The sequence below is a fragment of the Sorghum bicolor genome, chromosome 8, assembly GCF_000003195.3.
Source record: "Sorghum bicolor cultivar BTx623 chromosome 8, Sorghum_bicolor_NCBIv3, whole genome shotgun sequence".
NCBI classification, from domain to species: domain Eukaryota; kingdom Viridiplantae; phylum Streptophyta; class Magnoliopsida; order Poales; family Poaceae; genus Sorghum; species Sorghum bicolor.
Window position 1 is genome coordinate 1,740,896 of NC_012877.2, and position 17,927 is coordinate 1,758,822.

General features: G+C 39.9%; 1 protein-coding gene and 1 long non-coding RNA gene across 2 annotated transcripts; one reads left to right on the plus strand and one right to left on the minus strand.

The window, feature by feature from the left end:
• LOC8071446 (transcription factor MYB30) lies at positions 7,112 to 8,720 on the plus strand. The gene has a single exon (XM_021465909.1). The coding sequence runs from the start codon at positions 7,190 to 7,192 to the stop codon at positions 8,147 to 8,149; it is 960 nt and encodes a 319-aa protein (XP_021321584.1). The 5' UTR covers positions 7,112 to 7,189; the 3' UTR covers positions 8,150 to 8,720.
• On the minus strand, positions 9,400 to 16,377 carry LOC110437460. The gene is made up of 3 exons (XR_002455517.1): positions 15,836 to 16,377; positions 10,369 to 10,790; positions 9,400 to 10,279 (listed from the first exon to the last, which is right to left on the minus strand). It is a non-coding gene; the product is annotated as an uncharacterized LOC110437460 (long non-coding RNA).

Sequence of the window (17,927 nt, forward strand, 5' to 3'; positions counted from 1 at the left end):
CCTTAATCAAATTTTAAACAATTAACTATGTGAAAAGGGCAAATACAAAATGAAGAAACCTGCCGCCCGACGCGGTTCTTAGGTTCCGCAAGTTTGTAAATTAGCGAGAGAGACGACCAGAAAGTCAGAAGTCGAGAATAGCGAGAAATGTGAGAAAGACCGATCGTATTCTTATTGTGTTTTGTGGGCTGTGGTTTTCTATATGGGCTGAACCACACATGATGGTCCAATACGTCTACGTTATCTTCAACCTCCGTCGGATACTCTGGAAGCCTCTTTTTATTTTGCACCAATGTCTAAAATTTTCATATAGTGTTAGATCAGCCCCAAGAGGACCTAGGGCGACTGTCATGGCTCGCCCTAGTGGTGGATCCGCCTATAGGCCATAGTGAGCCATGGCCTCTCCTCATTTTTGAAATTCATAAAGGATGTTATAGCTAGTATCGTAGGATACGTTGCTAATGAAGCTTTAAATTGGCCACTCTTACACTCCCTAAACTATGTACTCCCTCCATTTTGAATTATAAGATATTTTGGTATTTCTAAATACATCATTTGTACTATATACCTAGCATAGTGTATATCTAAAAGCATAGCAAAAGCCAATCTGAAGGTGGAAGGATATGTGAAAGAATAAGGAGTAAGGACAAGGCTCCTAACGCAAATGTACAAAGAGAAAGAAAATATAAAAATGATTAGGTGATTTGAAATAGTTGAATATTCCTAGTGCAAATTTGCCTTCTAACTTTGGAACGAAATTTTGAAAATGGCTACAGGAACCCAATATAAATATGCTCCCAACTATTTTTAGCTACATGGACAACTCATTGATTTACCAAAAACATTTTAAGTATTGGAGATGCTCTTATATACAAGTTTAGAACATAAAACTTGCATCCATAGATTTGTGTTTAAATGCCACTAGGATAATTCTAATTCTTTAGCAAATGTCAACTATAAAAGACAAATTAAGGGTTATTGTATAACATTTTTCTAATCAAAATATTTATCATTCAAGACGGAGTGAGTATTGTGTTCTTAAAAATCCTTGAAGTATATGAGATATTGGAAGCAATTTCCAATACAATGCTAAACATGTAAGTAGCTTAGATGTTTTCAAATTAAATAATTCATAAATTTATTTAATGGTTATAATTTTTAATGTTTGACTAATCCCAACGACATGTTTTAAATTTATGACCTAAAACAGATGTGTGGTTATTGTTTACTGATGGAATGTATTTCGAAGCTCCACACCTGTAGGTACCATGATTTGACCCGGGTAGCTACTAGTTGTTATACGGTTAGTTTTGCGGCGAAAATAAGAAGACATAGTTAAGGAGTGAGCGTGGATTGATGTGCGAGCTTGGTACGCTCGATAAGGACACATGGGCCCTCTTTACTTGCAAAAGATTTTACAAAATGTGAACAGTAACACTTTCGTTTGTATTTGACAAATATTTATATGATTTTTATATTTCTAAACTCAATAATTTAAAAGTTATTTATAATTTATATTCTCAACGTTTAACTCAAAACTTGTCCAAATAACTTTTTATATGGGCATGAAAGGAGTAGACGCTAATAACTAGCTAACTAGAGCGTTGGGTTAGTAAAGTCCAACAAAAGTGCATACTACATACTACTATACTAGTATATAAAGATTTCAAATGGTTTCACTAAACTCCGAGTTAGTGAGTTTGAACAGAAAAAAGGTTATACAAGAAAATAGTAATCCTTCCATCTATAAAAGAATATAATTTTAGCAAACAGTAACATATTTTAGTATCGTGAGATTGACGAAATATTAAATAAAAAACTTAATATTAATAATATATAAGTATCATTAAATTTATCATAAGATATACTTTTTCCATTCCAAATTATAAGCGCCTGTTTGGTACAGCTTACAACAGCCTCATGAGCTGTTGTGAGCTTTTTTTTTGCCAAACACTTATTTCTAAAACAGCTTCATGGGTGAAGTTGTTTTTCCTCTCCTCTCACAAAGACATGAGCTGAGATGAAGCTGAAAAAAAGTAGCTTATTGCAGCTCTCTCCCTCATTTCTCTCTCTCAACTATGCATGAAGTAGTTGGTGAAGCTATTTTACCAAACACTTTTTCCAAAACAGCTCAGCTTCATCTAAAAAGTTGCTCATGAAGCTATTTTCTAAAAAAAAAAACAGCTTTACTAGTGAGTTGAGCTGTGCCGAACAAGCCCTAAGTCATTCCAATAATCTTGGAGAGTCAAAGTATTTTAACTTTAACCAAATTTATATGATAAGGTAACAACATTTACGATACTAACTAAATATCATTAGGTTCTTCATTAATTATATTTTTATAGTATATCTATTTGATGTCATAAATCTTTATAATTATTTCTATAATTTTGGTCAAATTTAGGATGTTTTGACTCTCCAAGATTCTTGGAATGACTTTTCGATGGAGAAAGTACTTTCATATTATATTTAATCGATGTCATAAATATTAATATTTTTATTTAGATATTCGGTCAAACTTAGACACGGTGGCTTAGAATACATTTATCTAAAAACTTTTTAATATTCTCCGTCAAATCAAATCTTACGATGCATGCATAGAGCATTAAATATAGATAAAAAATAACTAATTACATAGTTTACTTGTAATTTGAGAAACGAATATTTTAAGTCTAGTTAGTCTATGATTAAACAATAATTATCAAAAATAAACGAAAGTGTACAGGGTCCAAATCCAAAAAGGTTTTGAGGCCATTTGTTGGAAAGATGCAGTGTCTCTTCCGTGTGAACACAGCCATATATAGTAAATACTAGGAACAGTGCCTCACGTGGGATTATATAAATAAATGAGAGAAAAGCGACTGGTTGGGCAGTGACGACGTGGAACCCCAAATCCCACAAACTATTGCAGTGCAGGGTCGTACACGTACCGTGGCAGGGCATGGCCACGTAGGCCAGGCCAGGCCACACCACACCACACTGTACCGTGGATCGGATCCACTGGGTTAATTATATTTATATATATAATAATAGCACTATTTAGCTTTTTTTTAGGTTAGTATAACACTATTTAGGCATTTTAGCTCACTACTGGTCTCTCGGTCCCAAAAAAAAAGTGACTACTTTTAGACATTATATTTGATCATTCGTTTAATTTAGTTTTCTTTACAAATTGTAAAATAAATAAATTATTAGTAAAAATATCTCTAATGATAAAATAAATTTTAACAAAATATATAATATTTATAAAAAAATTGAATAAGATAAATGATCAAACAAGATATTTTAAAATGACACTCTTTTTGAGATGAAGGAAGTAAATCATTATACAGTAAAATCCCGATCGAGACATCGGAATGTCTCACGAGCCACACCCCCAGTAGACTGTAATAGTAAAAAAAATTAATGTCCATACTTTCATAACTGCAAATTAATTAACTGAAACAGCAAATTAGGTGAAACCCGACCCAATCTTGCGTAACCTCACAAATAATGCTCTAATCCCCGGGGCCGTCGCTGTTGGTGGCCCAATTAATCGTGCCCGTCACACGTCACCACCGATCACATGTGTGTGTATAAATATAAATATAAATATAAATATAAATATAAATATAAATATAAATATAAATATAAATATAAATATAAATATAAATATAAATATAAATATAAATATAATACTCTTAGGAGTACTAATCAATAAATCACATTGTGTTGTGTAGATGCTAATTTATCGGTTTGAGTATGTTAATATATTTATATTAAGATACTCTAGATCTTTACTACGTTAAAAAAACTTTAAAGAGCACATATTTTTTAATATATTATGTAATACTATGACGGTAACATATAAATAAGTATAACTATATACTCTAAGCATACTTGCATACTTGACATACGTAGTACCATAGATGGTCGCATACGCTCTAAAATATACACATGTAGCTACTCTCTGGGAATAGGAAATAATTTTTCAATATATATTATTACGTATACATACTCTATACTATGTAGGCTATATACGTGTGTGTAGAGAGAGGGACACACATATATTACATATAGCTAGTTGCAGTGAGTATTAATGAAGGGCATCATCAAGATCATTCAAGGGTAACGAGATCCTGATCGGTCGATTTTATTGCGATCCACACAAGAAATGAATAAGAATAAGAAAAAAGATCTTGCATGCATGTGTGGGTGCCGATTTCTGAGACCCACGTAATTGTTTGTTTGGGCTTATCAGAGCTATTCTGCAGTGTTTTTTTCTCGTAATAAATCAGTCAACAGTACTTTCTGCCATGTCTTATCAGTCAAACGAAGTTAAAGTATCTCAACTTTGACCAAATTATAAAGATAATTACAAAGATTTATAACATCAAATAGGTATAATATACAAATATAATTAATAAAAAATGTAACGATACTAAGTTAACACTATAAATATTATTATTTTACCATATAAATTTGATCAAATTTAAGATGTTTTGACTCTTTATGATTCTTGAAATGACTTATAATTTGGGACGTAGAGAGATCAGTTTTAATTTTGCAGTGGCTGCTGGGCTGGCGGCGCAATGCATGCATGTATATATGTGGACCCACTATATATACACTGTAAATTGCCGTGTTAGAGCATCTCCAAGAGTTTGCCAAAACCACTCGCTATCCTTGGTTTTTTGGCAAAACTAGAAAAATCAAACTCCAACAGTTTGGCATATGGCTTGGCAAATTTTTCCAACTTGCCATCCACCGGTCGTTCACGCGCATATTTACGAGTGGCAGGGGACTTGCCATCCCGTGAATCGCCGGCCCCGCCTCCTCTCACGCGCGCAGATGGAACTTTCACCCTGCATTTGCTGCGCCACCAGGCCTCGTACTGCTTCATATATCCTGTCGCGACTCGAAGAACCAGCTGCGCCGGCGTCTTCCTCGTGAGGATTGGATCCAGATCCCATCGCGAAGTGCCTCCTGGACTCGAACAGACACAGTCACGGTGGTCGCCCTCCTCCCGATCCTGAGGTACATTATCCTTGATCTGATCTCAGTCCAACTCCATTCTTTGATTTGATTCCCGTAGGGTCATATGCCTTGATTTGATTTAGCGATCATGGTTCATATGCCTTGAATGATTCCGCTGGCTTGCTGGCTTGCCTTGGACTCGCTGACTCGATGAACAGGATTGCGGCTGGATCAGATATCGATGTTGGGGGCCAGCGGAGGATGAGATTTGGGTGGCTGCAGGAAGCGGCGATGTGTGGCGGCGCGCGGCAAGGCGAGGAGTGTCACGGGCGGCCAGTGAAGCGTCGAACAAAATTAGTTGACGGAGGTTTAGAAGTAGGCCTACTTTTTAAGTTTTAACAAGCTTATATGGCAAACTATTGGAGAGACTATAAAATTTCATTTGCTATATATTTTAGCAACTTGTCAAATCATAAGATTTAGCAAGTGAATTTTGACAAACTCTTGGAGATGCTCTTATGAGGGTGGACCCACTTCTTCATCACTTGATGAAGCCATGCACTTGATCAAGCAGATGCGTGTGGGCCGGCAGGCCGGGTCCATGCATTCACTTGACAGCTAGTACGTCTTGCAGCTCATGTTCTAGCTGCGATTACGACTACTGTGTGTGCCCACTATACACTGCAAATTTGTCTATATTTTTGGATATCATGAATTTTTCATTTTTACCTGAGATATAGTCGTACATGTATATATGTAGGTGGAGAGTGGAGACGACTGGAGAGACAAAGTAGTAATAATGTGATGAAAAACAAATTTGCAAGAACCATATATTAGTTTGTGGATGGAACATAGCTGTCATCCAACTCTGGCGACCTCTTTCATACATATAGCGGAATAAATTGCCTCGAGTGAGTGTGCAAAGGTCTACACAATTTGACACATAGTAATAGCAGTAGTAATCAACAACATCAAACAGTTCCCTCTAGGTAATCCTTTGCTGTAAACATCAAAGTGGGGCCGCTGGGTCAATCTTTATGATTCTCATGACGGCGTTGGCAGAAAGGGAAAGCATGCATATGAACAATATTTACAATATATACACATATATAAATCAAGCCCAAGAGCCAAGTGTTTGGCTATAAGTCAACTTTTAAGCAAGCTATACAATAGTTCTCTTATTTGTCCATAACTTTTTTATTACTTTTACACATGTCACACCTCATTCAATTCATAATTCTCCTTTTGTTCACTTGATGTCTACTAGGCCAACCACTATATATATCTATATAGGCTTCGGTGTCCACCAGCTTGTCGCGTGCAAGAGAGTGAAGCTCTTCTCTCTTCTCGTAAAACCATTATGGTACTTGCTCTTATACATGAGTACAAACAAAACCATAACTGTACTTGCTCAAGTGAAAAGAAAATCATTACTGTACTTGCTCTTAGGCCTTGTTTAGATGTGGAAAAAATTTGAATTTTGTTACTGTAGCACTTTCGTTTGTTTGTGGTAAATATTGTCCAATCATAGACTAACTAGGGTCAAAAGATTTGTCTCATAATTTACAGTCAAACTGTGTGATTAGTTTTTGTTTTCGTCTATTAATGCTTTATGCATATGCCGCAAGATTCGATGTGACAAGGAATCTTGAAATTTTTTTGGATTTCGAGGTGAACTAAACAAGGCCTTAGACATGAGTGAAAACAAAAACTGTACTTGCTCTTAGACATGGTTTGTACTTCTCTTTGACATGAGTGAAAACAAAACAATTACTAATTGACATAAGTGAAAACAAATTGGCAGCCCTCACGTAGTTGCTAGCGAGCTAGGCTTGGTTAGTGAAAAGGTGCTCCTCAGTCTCACGAAGTCAGACATGAGTGAAAACAAAACCATAGCTGTATTACTGTACTTGCTCTTAGACATGAGTGAAGAGTGAAAACAAAACAATTACTGTACTTGCTCTTACACACGACGGAAGAGTGAAAACAAATCAGCAGCAAACACGTACAGTAGTTGCTAGCAAGCTTTAGGCTTGGTTAGTAAAAAGGAGCTTGTCACTCTCACAAAGTCAAAAACGCAGTTCTTTCGTCCACAGTCGTCCTACTCCTATGTATATAAATAACGTACCGTCACACTTCATAGGCACAACTCCAGAAGCTTATTAGCTGCAGGCGGCAGAGGTAGCTAGGCACCGGCCGCCGGAGACACAAGCTAGTGGCCGGATCGACGACGATGGGCAGGCCGCCGTGCTGCGACAAGGTGGGGATCAAGAAGGGGCCATGGACGCCGGAGGAGGACATCGTCCTGGTGTCCTACATCCAGGAGCACGGCCCCGGCAACTGGCGCTCCGTGCCCATCAACACGGGCCTCATGCGCTGCAGCAAGAGCTGCCGCCTCCGCTGGACCAACTACCTCCGCCCCGGCATCCGCCGCGGCAACTTCACCCCCCACGAGGAAGGCATCATCGTCCACCTCCAGTCCTTGCTCGGCAACAGGTGGGCCGCCATTGCTTCTTACCTCCCGCAGAGAACCGACAACGACATCAAGAACTACTGGAACACCCACCTCAAGAAGAAGCTTCAGAAGCAGCAAGCCATCGGCGCCATCTTCGCGCCACCACCTCCGCCCTCCGAATCTCCCATCATACCGGCGGTAGTACCCACCGCCACCACCGGCAGCCATGCTGATTGCCATCACGATGACATGATGACCCTCTCCAAGGACAGCTACGGGCGCCCAGCCAGCAGCACACCAGCTCCGGCTGATGAGGTCACCCAATTCATCGGCCTGTGCTCGCCGCCGTTCGCTGCCACCAATGGTGACACCTTCTCGTCGCCGTACGCCTCCAGCATGGACAACATATCCAAGCTGCTCAACGGCTTCATGATGAAGAGCTCCCCGACACAGGATGACGCTGCTACCAATATCAAGCCCTCCTCGGTCATCGACATCAACCCTTTCGATCACAAGTCCGGCGGTGCACTCTCCGACGACGTGCCACTGCTGATGCCACCACCGCAGCAGCAGCAGCAGCAGGCATTGGCGGGACACGGCGGTTACCACAAGCCCAAGCTGCAGCAGCTGTCCTCCATAGAGAAGTGGTTGTTCGACGAGGCCGCCGAGCAGGTCGTCGACCACCAGCTGATGGAGATCTCCGACGGCTGTTGCTCAGTTCCCAGCTTGCTGCTTTAGCTCCAAGAGAAAGAAGCGAACATGGTAGCCGATACAAATGATCCAATTGGGTAGGTTAATTTGTCGGTGCAAGTTACTTTAGGAGAATTTTACTTTACTATATATATATATACGTTTTATCTTACACAAGCATGAGACAAGAACAATACATGCATAGTTAATTAGTCAAAACTCCCAAGTGAGAGGCACCACCATCTAGTTAGTGACATGATACTTGTGGTAGATAGTTTGACACTGCTAATCACAAGTCAGAAAAATAAGAACAAGTATAAGGGCTTGGCTAGTTATTAGCTGGAAAATTAGCATAAATTAGCTACAGTTGGCCAACTAGTTGGGTAATAACTAGTTGAAGGCTTGGCTAAAAATTAGCCCACATATTAGTCATCTGTCCTGCTTGGATGGGCTGGGAATAATTTTACCTGGCTAACAATTATCCCTTGTAACCCAATAGGCTCTAATAAAGGGTTGTAAGTAGACTTTATGCTTGAGATGTAGGAGAGAGAAGAGAAGTGATATGTAAGTTTACAACCAGCTAGGGCTGTAAATGTACATCCAGCCAGCAGTGGTTGTATAACTAGTCATGCTCTAAGAGATGGTAACATGAATAAGCAATTGTGACCAAATAAATGATATGTAAGCATGTCAAGATGATGTAATTACGTTACTTGTATTTGATATTTTCCTTGTGCATAACTGAGATGCACTGAGAATTTCAGATCAACTGAATGAGTGTTTTGTTTAGAATTATTTCCTTTTCTAAACAAAATAAATGTAAAATTTACTTAATTATATATGTCTGCAGTGAAAGTTTTATACCTATGCCTAGTGAGCATGGTGTAATAAAAAGGAAAATCAACCAAGCTTGAATAAACTATAGGTGGCCTTTTAATTAAGAAAATAAGAAATAGGTACCCAACTTCACCTCAACAAGAAATTAAAATTGAGTGGGAGATAGGCTCCATTTCTCTAGCAAGCATGGAGTAGACCATGCATGCCATGACTTGTTGCCGCACTTCTTTTGTATCTATTGGCAGTACGCAGTAGCATACTATTTTATTTTGTTAGATATATACAAGCTGCAGAGAGGTGTACTCAAGGATAAATAAATAAATAAATAAATAAAAAGAACAAACCTGCAGAGAGGTGAAGCAATTGTAGTCTCGATCGGCAAACAGATGGTCCCTGATCACATTTAGTGCAGAAAGAAAGCCGGTCAGCTTCTGATTTTTATTTTATTATTTTCTGCCCAATCCCTTCCCACTCCCCCACCCCAACCCCACACTCCTGCATTCATTTAGTGCAAATCATTCCTTTTCCTTTCAAATGTTTAATGCTTCCATGCAAAATTGAACAAGTGTTAAAGCATTTAAGCAACAATTTGCAATGAAAAATACGAATACTTGAAACCATGGTGCAAAGTGCAAACTATTGGCATAGATGTGGCCTAGCTAGTAGCAAGTCATCAACATAAGTAGAAATGCATTGCTAGTTAGATACATGTTCAACTGTGAATCCAAAGCTGTAACTCGGACATCTGACGTCAGTATCTCAGAGAATGTATGACAGTATTCCATTACTAAGACATTATTGACGTGTCCTGCAGTATGTCCCTTTTATGTCATTTGAAGAACAACCGAAAACTCTCCGAGAGTCATGCATATATCTCAAAGAGTTCTAAGTAGCCACAATGCACTAACAGGCAACTAAACCTACTGGCCAAGAAACAGAGACAAGCTATCACATACTGCTGATTGAAACCAGAACCCACAACCGCTGGCACTAGACACTGAGCCTGGCATGCTACTGTCATAAATAATTGCAACAAAATGCCGTGTGTAAACTTCACAAATCAATGGTATATTTATTTTGTTAAAATGTCCAATTTAAAAGGTATATTAGGTCGTTAGATTTTGTCAAAACTGATCTGACAGAACAAGATTAGGCTGATGATATATCAAGCTTTGATTGTGCTGCCTGTACAACCGTCCTAGCCTGTCTCTGAAATCCCAATGTCACGCACTTGATGAGAGTACCTGACCCAGCTCGCTTGGTGCAGCTAGATGTCTCGGATCAGAATATCAGATGGCATGGACCAGAAATCATATCAGCATGCACCGTTGAGGCTTTGTTCTGCACCAACCACAGACAGGAATTTTAAGTCAAGTCATAGTCTAGGTAACTGATATCATTAAGTCTTCAACCAAATGAAGGACGGCAACCTTCTGTGTTCTTGCCACTGCCAGAAATAGGCGCCTAGGGGGTGAGGGCCATCTGTACCATGCCAGAAAAGGCAATCCTTCCACATTCTTCAGTGATTCAAACTAAAATATGAAATACTAACTGAACTTGATCGACCTTCATGTGTATGTGTCATATGTTGATTAAAGGCAAGTATGAATGGAGCTTAGTGATGGCCAGGGTGGACCATGGCTCCCGTCACTTTTGCTAATCCGTGGGGGAAGCATTAGGCCTCAAGGCTAAATTGAAGCTTAAGCATGGAACTGATCCCCTCTTTCTCATGTAACCTCACTATATTAAGTGGTGGTCCCTCTAAACTTCCAGTCAAGTTCCACCACTGAAGGCAAGGCCATCATAACTGCATGTTTAACTTATCCATGCAAAGCATCCAACAACTTCGTACCTGCAGAGAGCACAGTAAGCATAGATTAGAAGCATACATCTCAATCAAGACAGAGACATCAGAGTACAGGAGGGACCAAGGCAGGACCAAATATGGATAATGTGTAACTGACTGCCCCAGTGGAATGTGCCAACACAAGTGCACAACCAATCTGCAGATGGGAATTGAGTATGAATCATGAGTGGTCAATTTATGTTACTTCTGGACGCCATAGGCAAGCTACAAGGAAACTTCATGCAGCATGGTGATATAGATAATGAGATAAGTTCGGTGTCACCGTGTCAGTTTCATCAAAAATGGTTTACATGTCTGTTCTCAACTTCTGATAACAGGCAAACTCAATCTTGGGTTCTGAAGTTCAAGTCGTCTGAAAAACATTAACTCAAAATTTTGAAGCACATGCTGATAAGCACTTCAGTATGACCACTGATCATCAGTTCTAAACAATTCAGAAGTCTCTAGTGCAAAGCTAACCATACAGCTCAACAACACCAACAGAAAAATGAGTCTTTATGTGCAGAGGCTTCAACTTCCATTTCTTCATGCAGACCTATATACTATGTCTTGCTGAAGCCTGCATTGGTTTTATGTACAGATGCGCATTCCATACAAAGTCTTCAACTGACAGACATAAGTTGTTATCTCTCTTACTTCTGCACAAGGGCAATGGACTCAAAGCTGAACCTTTATTAACACCAGTTAGCCCCTAATAGAGGATACCATCAGTCCTCACTCCTCAGGAGAAGCATACAATGCATCTGAAAGTGCATCCATAACATAAGGATAGTGTCATTATCAGTTATTTAATTGCTCTTTAATAGGCAGATGATGTAACAAAAAAAAAGGTTTATTTTGAGCCCCGAACCAATGAGACCGCTGCTGCGATTTGGCACCCACACCCGAGCCTCCTTCATTTTGGGCCCCGACCTGATGAGACCGCTGATGCGATTTGGCACCCGCACCTGCACCCACGAGGTCAACTGCCATCCCTAAGTAGAACTACTATGAGGTTTATGACGCAAGTCTATGGTGTGATGAAAACAGGCGTATGATTTAAAATAGCACTGATTCAAAAAGGACTTTAGTCTGTTATAAGTGGCTTGGTGTAACAATTTGTTCAGAAACTACTCTCTTAATTTATCATACAAACACATCACAGATTCTGTTTTTTGTTCTCATTTTGTCAGTCAAACATGTATTTATACCTATTAGTTGTGTGAGAATCTTTATGTGCATAGACACATATACACATGTGTATGTCTGCGTGTCACAACTTGTTTCCAAGAATCAGTGATCAGTCATTGACCCAACCCTGTCTGCCATGGAAAAACTTTTTTCTCAAATACGCATGAGAGCTGCATATCTTTTATATTAAGAAAGAAAAAGGGATATGAGAAAACCCCAAAACAAGAAAGATAACACCTCAACACACCCCAACACACGGGGCTACAACAAGCCCACAAGAACTAACAAATAAGAACTCCCAGACACACACACAGACAACAAACCCACACACACGAACGACCAACGAGCCAACCAATTAGGCAACATGAAGTATCTGATCAGTCAACAAGGCTATGCCCTTTTGGTGGAAAGATGTCCTAAAACTATTTGATATGTTTAGAGGAATTGCTAAGTGCGTTATTGGGATGGTTCCACCGTGCTTTTCTGGTCTGATCTTTGGAATGATAACATTCTGGAATCCAAATTTCCAAGGTTCTACTCCTTTGCCAGAAACAAGAACATCTCTGTTGCCAAATTTCTGTCAAATAACACACTTGAGGCACAATTTCATCTGCCCTTATCAGAGCAAGCCTTTCAAGAATTTCGAAGTCTCCAAGACCTTATTCAAGCTTTGCAGGTTGATCAAAATTCAAAGGATTCTTGGGAATACATTTGGGGAAGCAAGAATTATTCCTCCTCAAAGTGCTATAACTTTCCTTACAAGAATATACAACCTCCAGCTCCTTTTCTTTGGATTTGGAACTCCAAATTCTGTAACAAACTGCGGGTCTTCTTGTGGCTTCTCCTGATGGATAGACTGAACACAAGAAACATCCTGAGAAGGAAAAAGCAAAAACTTCAGGGAAATAACTACAATTGTGTCATCTCCAACAGCAACATTGAGGAGTCTGCATTCCATTTGTTCTTCAGCTGCCCATTTAGCCAAACCTGTTGGCAACATCTTGGAACAAGTTGGAACCTGTTAGGGTTCCTCCTTAAAATTAAAGAGTCCCAATCGATTTCTAGTTGAGAATAATAAAACAAGCCGAGATGTAAAAGACTTGTTTTTAGGTGTTACGTTTGTGTCTTGCGGAGTCATTGTTAGTGTCGTTGTTAAGTTGCAGCTCGAGGACGAGCTGCATGTCCAGGAGGGGTGTAGTGTTAGAAGAGTCAAGGACCTATTGGGCCTTAGCCCATTAGGGTTAATTAGTCGCTTGCTTATGGGTCAAGTAAGTCTTGCTTGTAAGTCAAGTAAACCTCTCTATATAAAGAGAGGAGATGTATCAATTTAATCAAGAAGAGATTAGAAGGAAATCCCTTCTCTCTCTTGTCAGCCGCGGGCAGCGCCCCGCGGCTGGCGTTCCTAGCGCCCAAAACCCTAGCCTCCTCTCTCGCTCTCACAGCCGCCTTCCTGTGAACAGTACCCGCAGCACTGTAGTGCGGGTACTGTTCACGCCATCAGCCGCCGCTCCTTCGATCCCAATCCATCTCCCTCGATCCCCAGCAGCCACATAACAGAACCTAACAACGGAATCCTTCCAAATGATGCAGCAAGCTAAGATTCAACATCAGAACCCCTTTTTCATGGAGACTTTCATCAACGCTACTTGGAAAATCTGGAAGCAAAGAAATAATTATATTTTCGATAGAGGTCGCCCGTCCTTTGGATCTTGGAAAAGCTCCTTCTATGAAGAAGCTACACTACAGGCTCATAGATTCAGTGATGATAAGCTCGCTGTCTTTCTTTCCTATATACCTTCCCTAGATTAGCTCTTTATCGCACCTCGGGCTTCCTTCTTTGTGAAACTACTTTTGTACAGTGTTGTCCTTTTATTTATTTTTTTTATTAACAAAGCAAACAGTGGGGGCCTTCCTGCTGTATTTTCTCTCAAAAAAAACAAGGCTATGCCCTTCGCACCCGCTAGACCCCATAACTTTGCTTCTTAGTGGACCGAAGCTAGGATACCATGCAAAGTAGGTGAAGCCCCATCAAAGACACACCGATTCCGATGGATCCAAAGCGACAAGGCTCCAAGAAAAATTAAAGAATTGAGACCCTGCCTATCCTGATCAGCGACGAACTCATTAGATCAGGACCACCAAACTTCAAAGGACGGCTCAGCCGGTTGGGGAGCAAGGATCTGCTGTCCAAATTTTTGTAACAGCTCAAACCAGAATTGCCTAGAGAAGACACAAGAAACCAGATGGTTTCCTCTTCCTGAATCCTGATCACACAGCAAACATTTTTGGTGATGCTGAAGACCCCGCCGAGCAAGACAATCTGCAGTCCAGCACTCATTATGCGCGACCAACCACATGAAAAAATGGCATTTGCTGGTTACACATGCTTGGGCATCAGTTTCAGCAAGTCACTGCCATGGAAAAACTTGCACAGCCGTTAAAATTACAGTGACCTGAATCAGTGCTGAGAATGATGTGAGATTAAGAAGTGACATTATAATCTCTACATTAGTTTTACTATAATGATCATCCAATAGTGTTCTAGGTACCCAGCAGGCCTGACTCTACCTCTAATTAAAGGCAGTCTCTAAGAGGTACAATTGCAAAAGTACATATGACCTTTAACGACTTAAGTCAAGGTTGCAATAAAGACAAAAACTGTTGCAGGAATGTGCCACCAAAAGAGAAAATAGACACAACAGAAAATCAATACCATTGTAAGAGCATCAAGCATGGGCATACATTATAAGAGAACACCTTGCAACTTACACTACTGACTAAAAATACTGTAAGAGCATCAATCAAATTACTGTATCAAATAATCATCCACGGCTTTGATGCAGTTGCATGCATGTTTCAAGTTTGTTTGCTTTCTTGTAATACTGAAGCATTGGTATTATTCAAAAAGTCAAAAGGTCATCACCCAGCAGCAGGTCAACGCACAAATTTATCTCATCTGAACCACAAGAATGAGCCCACGGAATAACTATAACCATCTCATCAGACAAAACCAAAGACAGGCCTTAGATAGCAGCCATATGAGGTATCAACTGTATGGCAGATCAGCTGGTCCTCCACTTGAGCCCTGCTGCTCTGCTCTCCTCCAACATGCAGCTGATCTTGCACCGTTGCAGTGCCGCCTCCGCTCCAGGCTCCAGCAGGTGATTCCATTCTATCCCTCAATGCAGCAGCCAGCAGGAGAGAGAGTTGGGGCACCACTGGTAGGGAGAGGGATGTGGCAGCACATGCATGCAGGGGATGCAGCATCAGGAGCCAGGCAGTGACAATAGGTGCAGCGCTGGCAGCATTGGGGGTCAAATGGACTAGGTGCCTCCTTGTCCACAAATTTTATAATTGGTTCCTGGTTCACAAATTTTAAGTACCGGCCAACAATTAGGTACCTTGTAATAGGCACCTCTCACTTTTTAACCATTAGATCTTGAATGACGATCGGTTATCATTATTTTCCATGTACCATAAGATTTCTCATAAAAAAACATTTATGTAGAATGATCTTGTATCATTGAATTCTAGAGTAGAGACGTTTGACACTCAGCAGGACTGAGTACCAGAAGACAATGTGTAGGTGGATGTCAAGTCATCATCAAAGATTCAGTTGCATCCACATATAGCTAAACAGTTAGCCGGCACCTGTCAACCATGATTGACATTGAATTGGACATCGTCGTTAGACCCAAATACAGTAAAGACACGAGTTAGGCATTGGAAAATTGGGTTTGCTGGTCGTTAGGTTGACAACCTTCGGTCAGCGTTTTATTAAAGGCAAGCAGAACTTAAAAAAGATTTGACAGAAGGGAAGCAGAACTTATATTTGCTGTACGGGAAGGAAGGGAACTTACGAAACAGACGGCGCGGGTGCCACGGCGGTGTGGAGATGGACCGCCGCTCTGCGCCGATGGAGCGCCGCTCTTGCGGATTTGGTAAGGGCATTTGCGCAGTGAGGCCCGTCCATGGCCAGAACCGGTCAGGCGCCGGCGCCATCCTCACTCGCCGGTCGCCGCGCGGCGGTGAATGGTGATGACCGCCGCCGTCTGAACTCTGAAACATGTAGACTGTGGAGTGTGGACAGATTCGGGGTTTCGGACTGCAGAGATTGGAGGGGTGAAAACAGAAAATAGGCTAATCTGGCTGTTCCTGTCCTGTAGTGTAGTCCACACGTCCACGGCCCAAACAGTCTGAGGCCCTGGGCCAGAATTTATAGAGCCCACAATTTATCACCGCAGACCGACAAGGCGACAACACACGGTGCCTTCCAGGAATGTACAAACAAGTACTCGGACGTGTCACTAGGGTGTTTGGTTAGGAGTGTTAGCATTTTCATTTATTTGATAATTAGTGTCTAATTATAGACTAATTAGGCTCAAAAATTTTGTTTTGTAAATTATTCTCTAGCTGTCTTTTTAGTTTTTTAAATAGTACTCCCTCCATTCAAATTACAAGACATTCCAAGAATCTTGGAGAGTCAAAGCATCTTATGTTTAATCAAAATTATAAAAAAAAAATTATAAAGATTTATGAATTAAATAGATATAATATGTATAATTAATGAAGAACCTAATAGTACTTAGTTAATATCATAAATGTAATTATCTTATCATATAAATTTAGTCAAACTTGAAATGCTTTGATTCTCCAAGATTCTTGAAATGTCTTAAAATTTGGGATAGAGAAAGTATGTACTCCCTCCGTCCCTGAAAGCTGCAATTTCTAGAGTTGTCTTAAGTCAATTTTTTAAAACTTTGACCAAATTTATAGAAAAAAACACTAAGATTTATAGTACCAAATTAATACCATTAGATTTATCATTGAATATATTTTCATAAGATACTCATTTTATGTTATACATATTGATACTCTTTTTTTATAAAGTTGGTCAAAGTTAAACAAGTTTGACTAACACGGATTCTAGGAATTGAAGCTTTCAGGGACAGATGGAGTAGCTAGTACTCCATACGTGTGTCCAAACATTCAATGTGATAGAAGTAAAAAAAAATTAGAAGGAACCAAACAGGGCCTATCCCAGCAGTGTTCAGCAGGTAACAAAGTATATTGATCTTTCTAAAAAAAACAAAGTATATCAATCTTCTTCCAGAATTCAGGGATATGGTTCAATAATTTTACATGACCAACTTCAATATAATCTAATTAGAAAACAACATGCATATAACATGGTTGAAGGAGAATGAAAAACAGGGAAATTTCAGTTTACTAGTTATATAATGACAGAAATACAGCTAATTCAGTTGTTTAATAAAAAAAGGGCTAATTCAGTTGGACAGAGTTCCTGAGTCGTGACTTCTCTGAGCACTTCAACTACAGCCAGTGTGAATGCTACAGAAGTTTCACACAAGAAATCAATTTGCAGTTGAATTTCCTTTTCAGATCATATTGAGATGGCCAACATTTCTTGCTGTTACAACATGCACCTAAAAGTGAAAAGGAAAACATTAGCAATTTAGCATTTCAGTTAACACTTGTCAACAGGAAATGGAAACTCTTCTCTACTATTTCGATCATAAACATCACAGAATCATGAATTTGCAATAGCTGGTTGGGAAATTCAAGTTTTCTTCTACAATAACCATCACGTGTTAGCCTCTAGGATGCAAATCACACAAGAAGGCTGTAATTTGAAACATGAGGATACAGTGTTACTCAAGATTGAATGGTTGGCTTCTAGCCTAGTGAATGGACACAGCAATTACAACTCAACAACAACCATAGGACTTGTTACAAAACAGCTCCATATACTGTAAGGTGCTAAAGAGCACTTGCCCAGAGCATTGGGGAAGTACTGCTCCAGAGTAGCTACCTGAACTATCTTGGACCAGGAGATATGACATACCTGATATATGGCCAGCTGCAATGAACTAATTAGAAAACCACATGCATATTACATGCGATGAAGGAGAATGAAAAACAGGAGAATTT

What these genes read in the sequence shown, in the direction of transcription:
- LOC8071446 (XM_021465909.1), top strand. Translation starts at nt 7,190, where the DNA reads ATGGGCAGGCCGCCGTGCTGCGACAAGGTGGGGATCAAGAAGGGGCCA.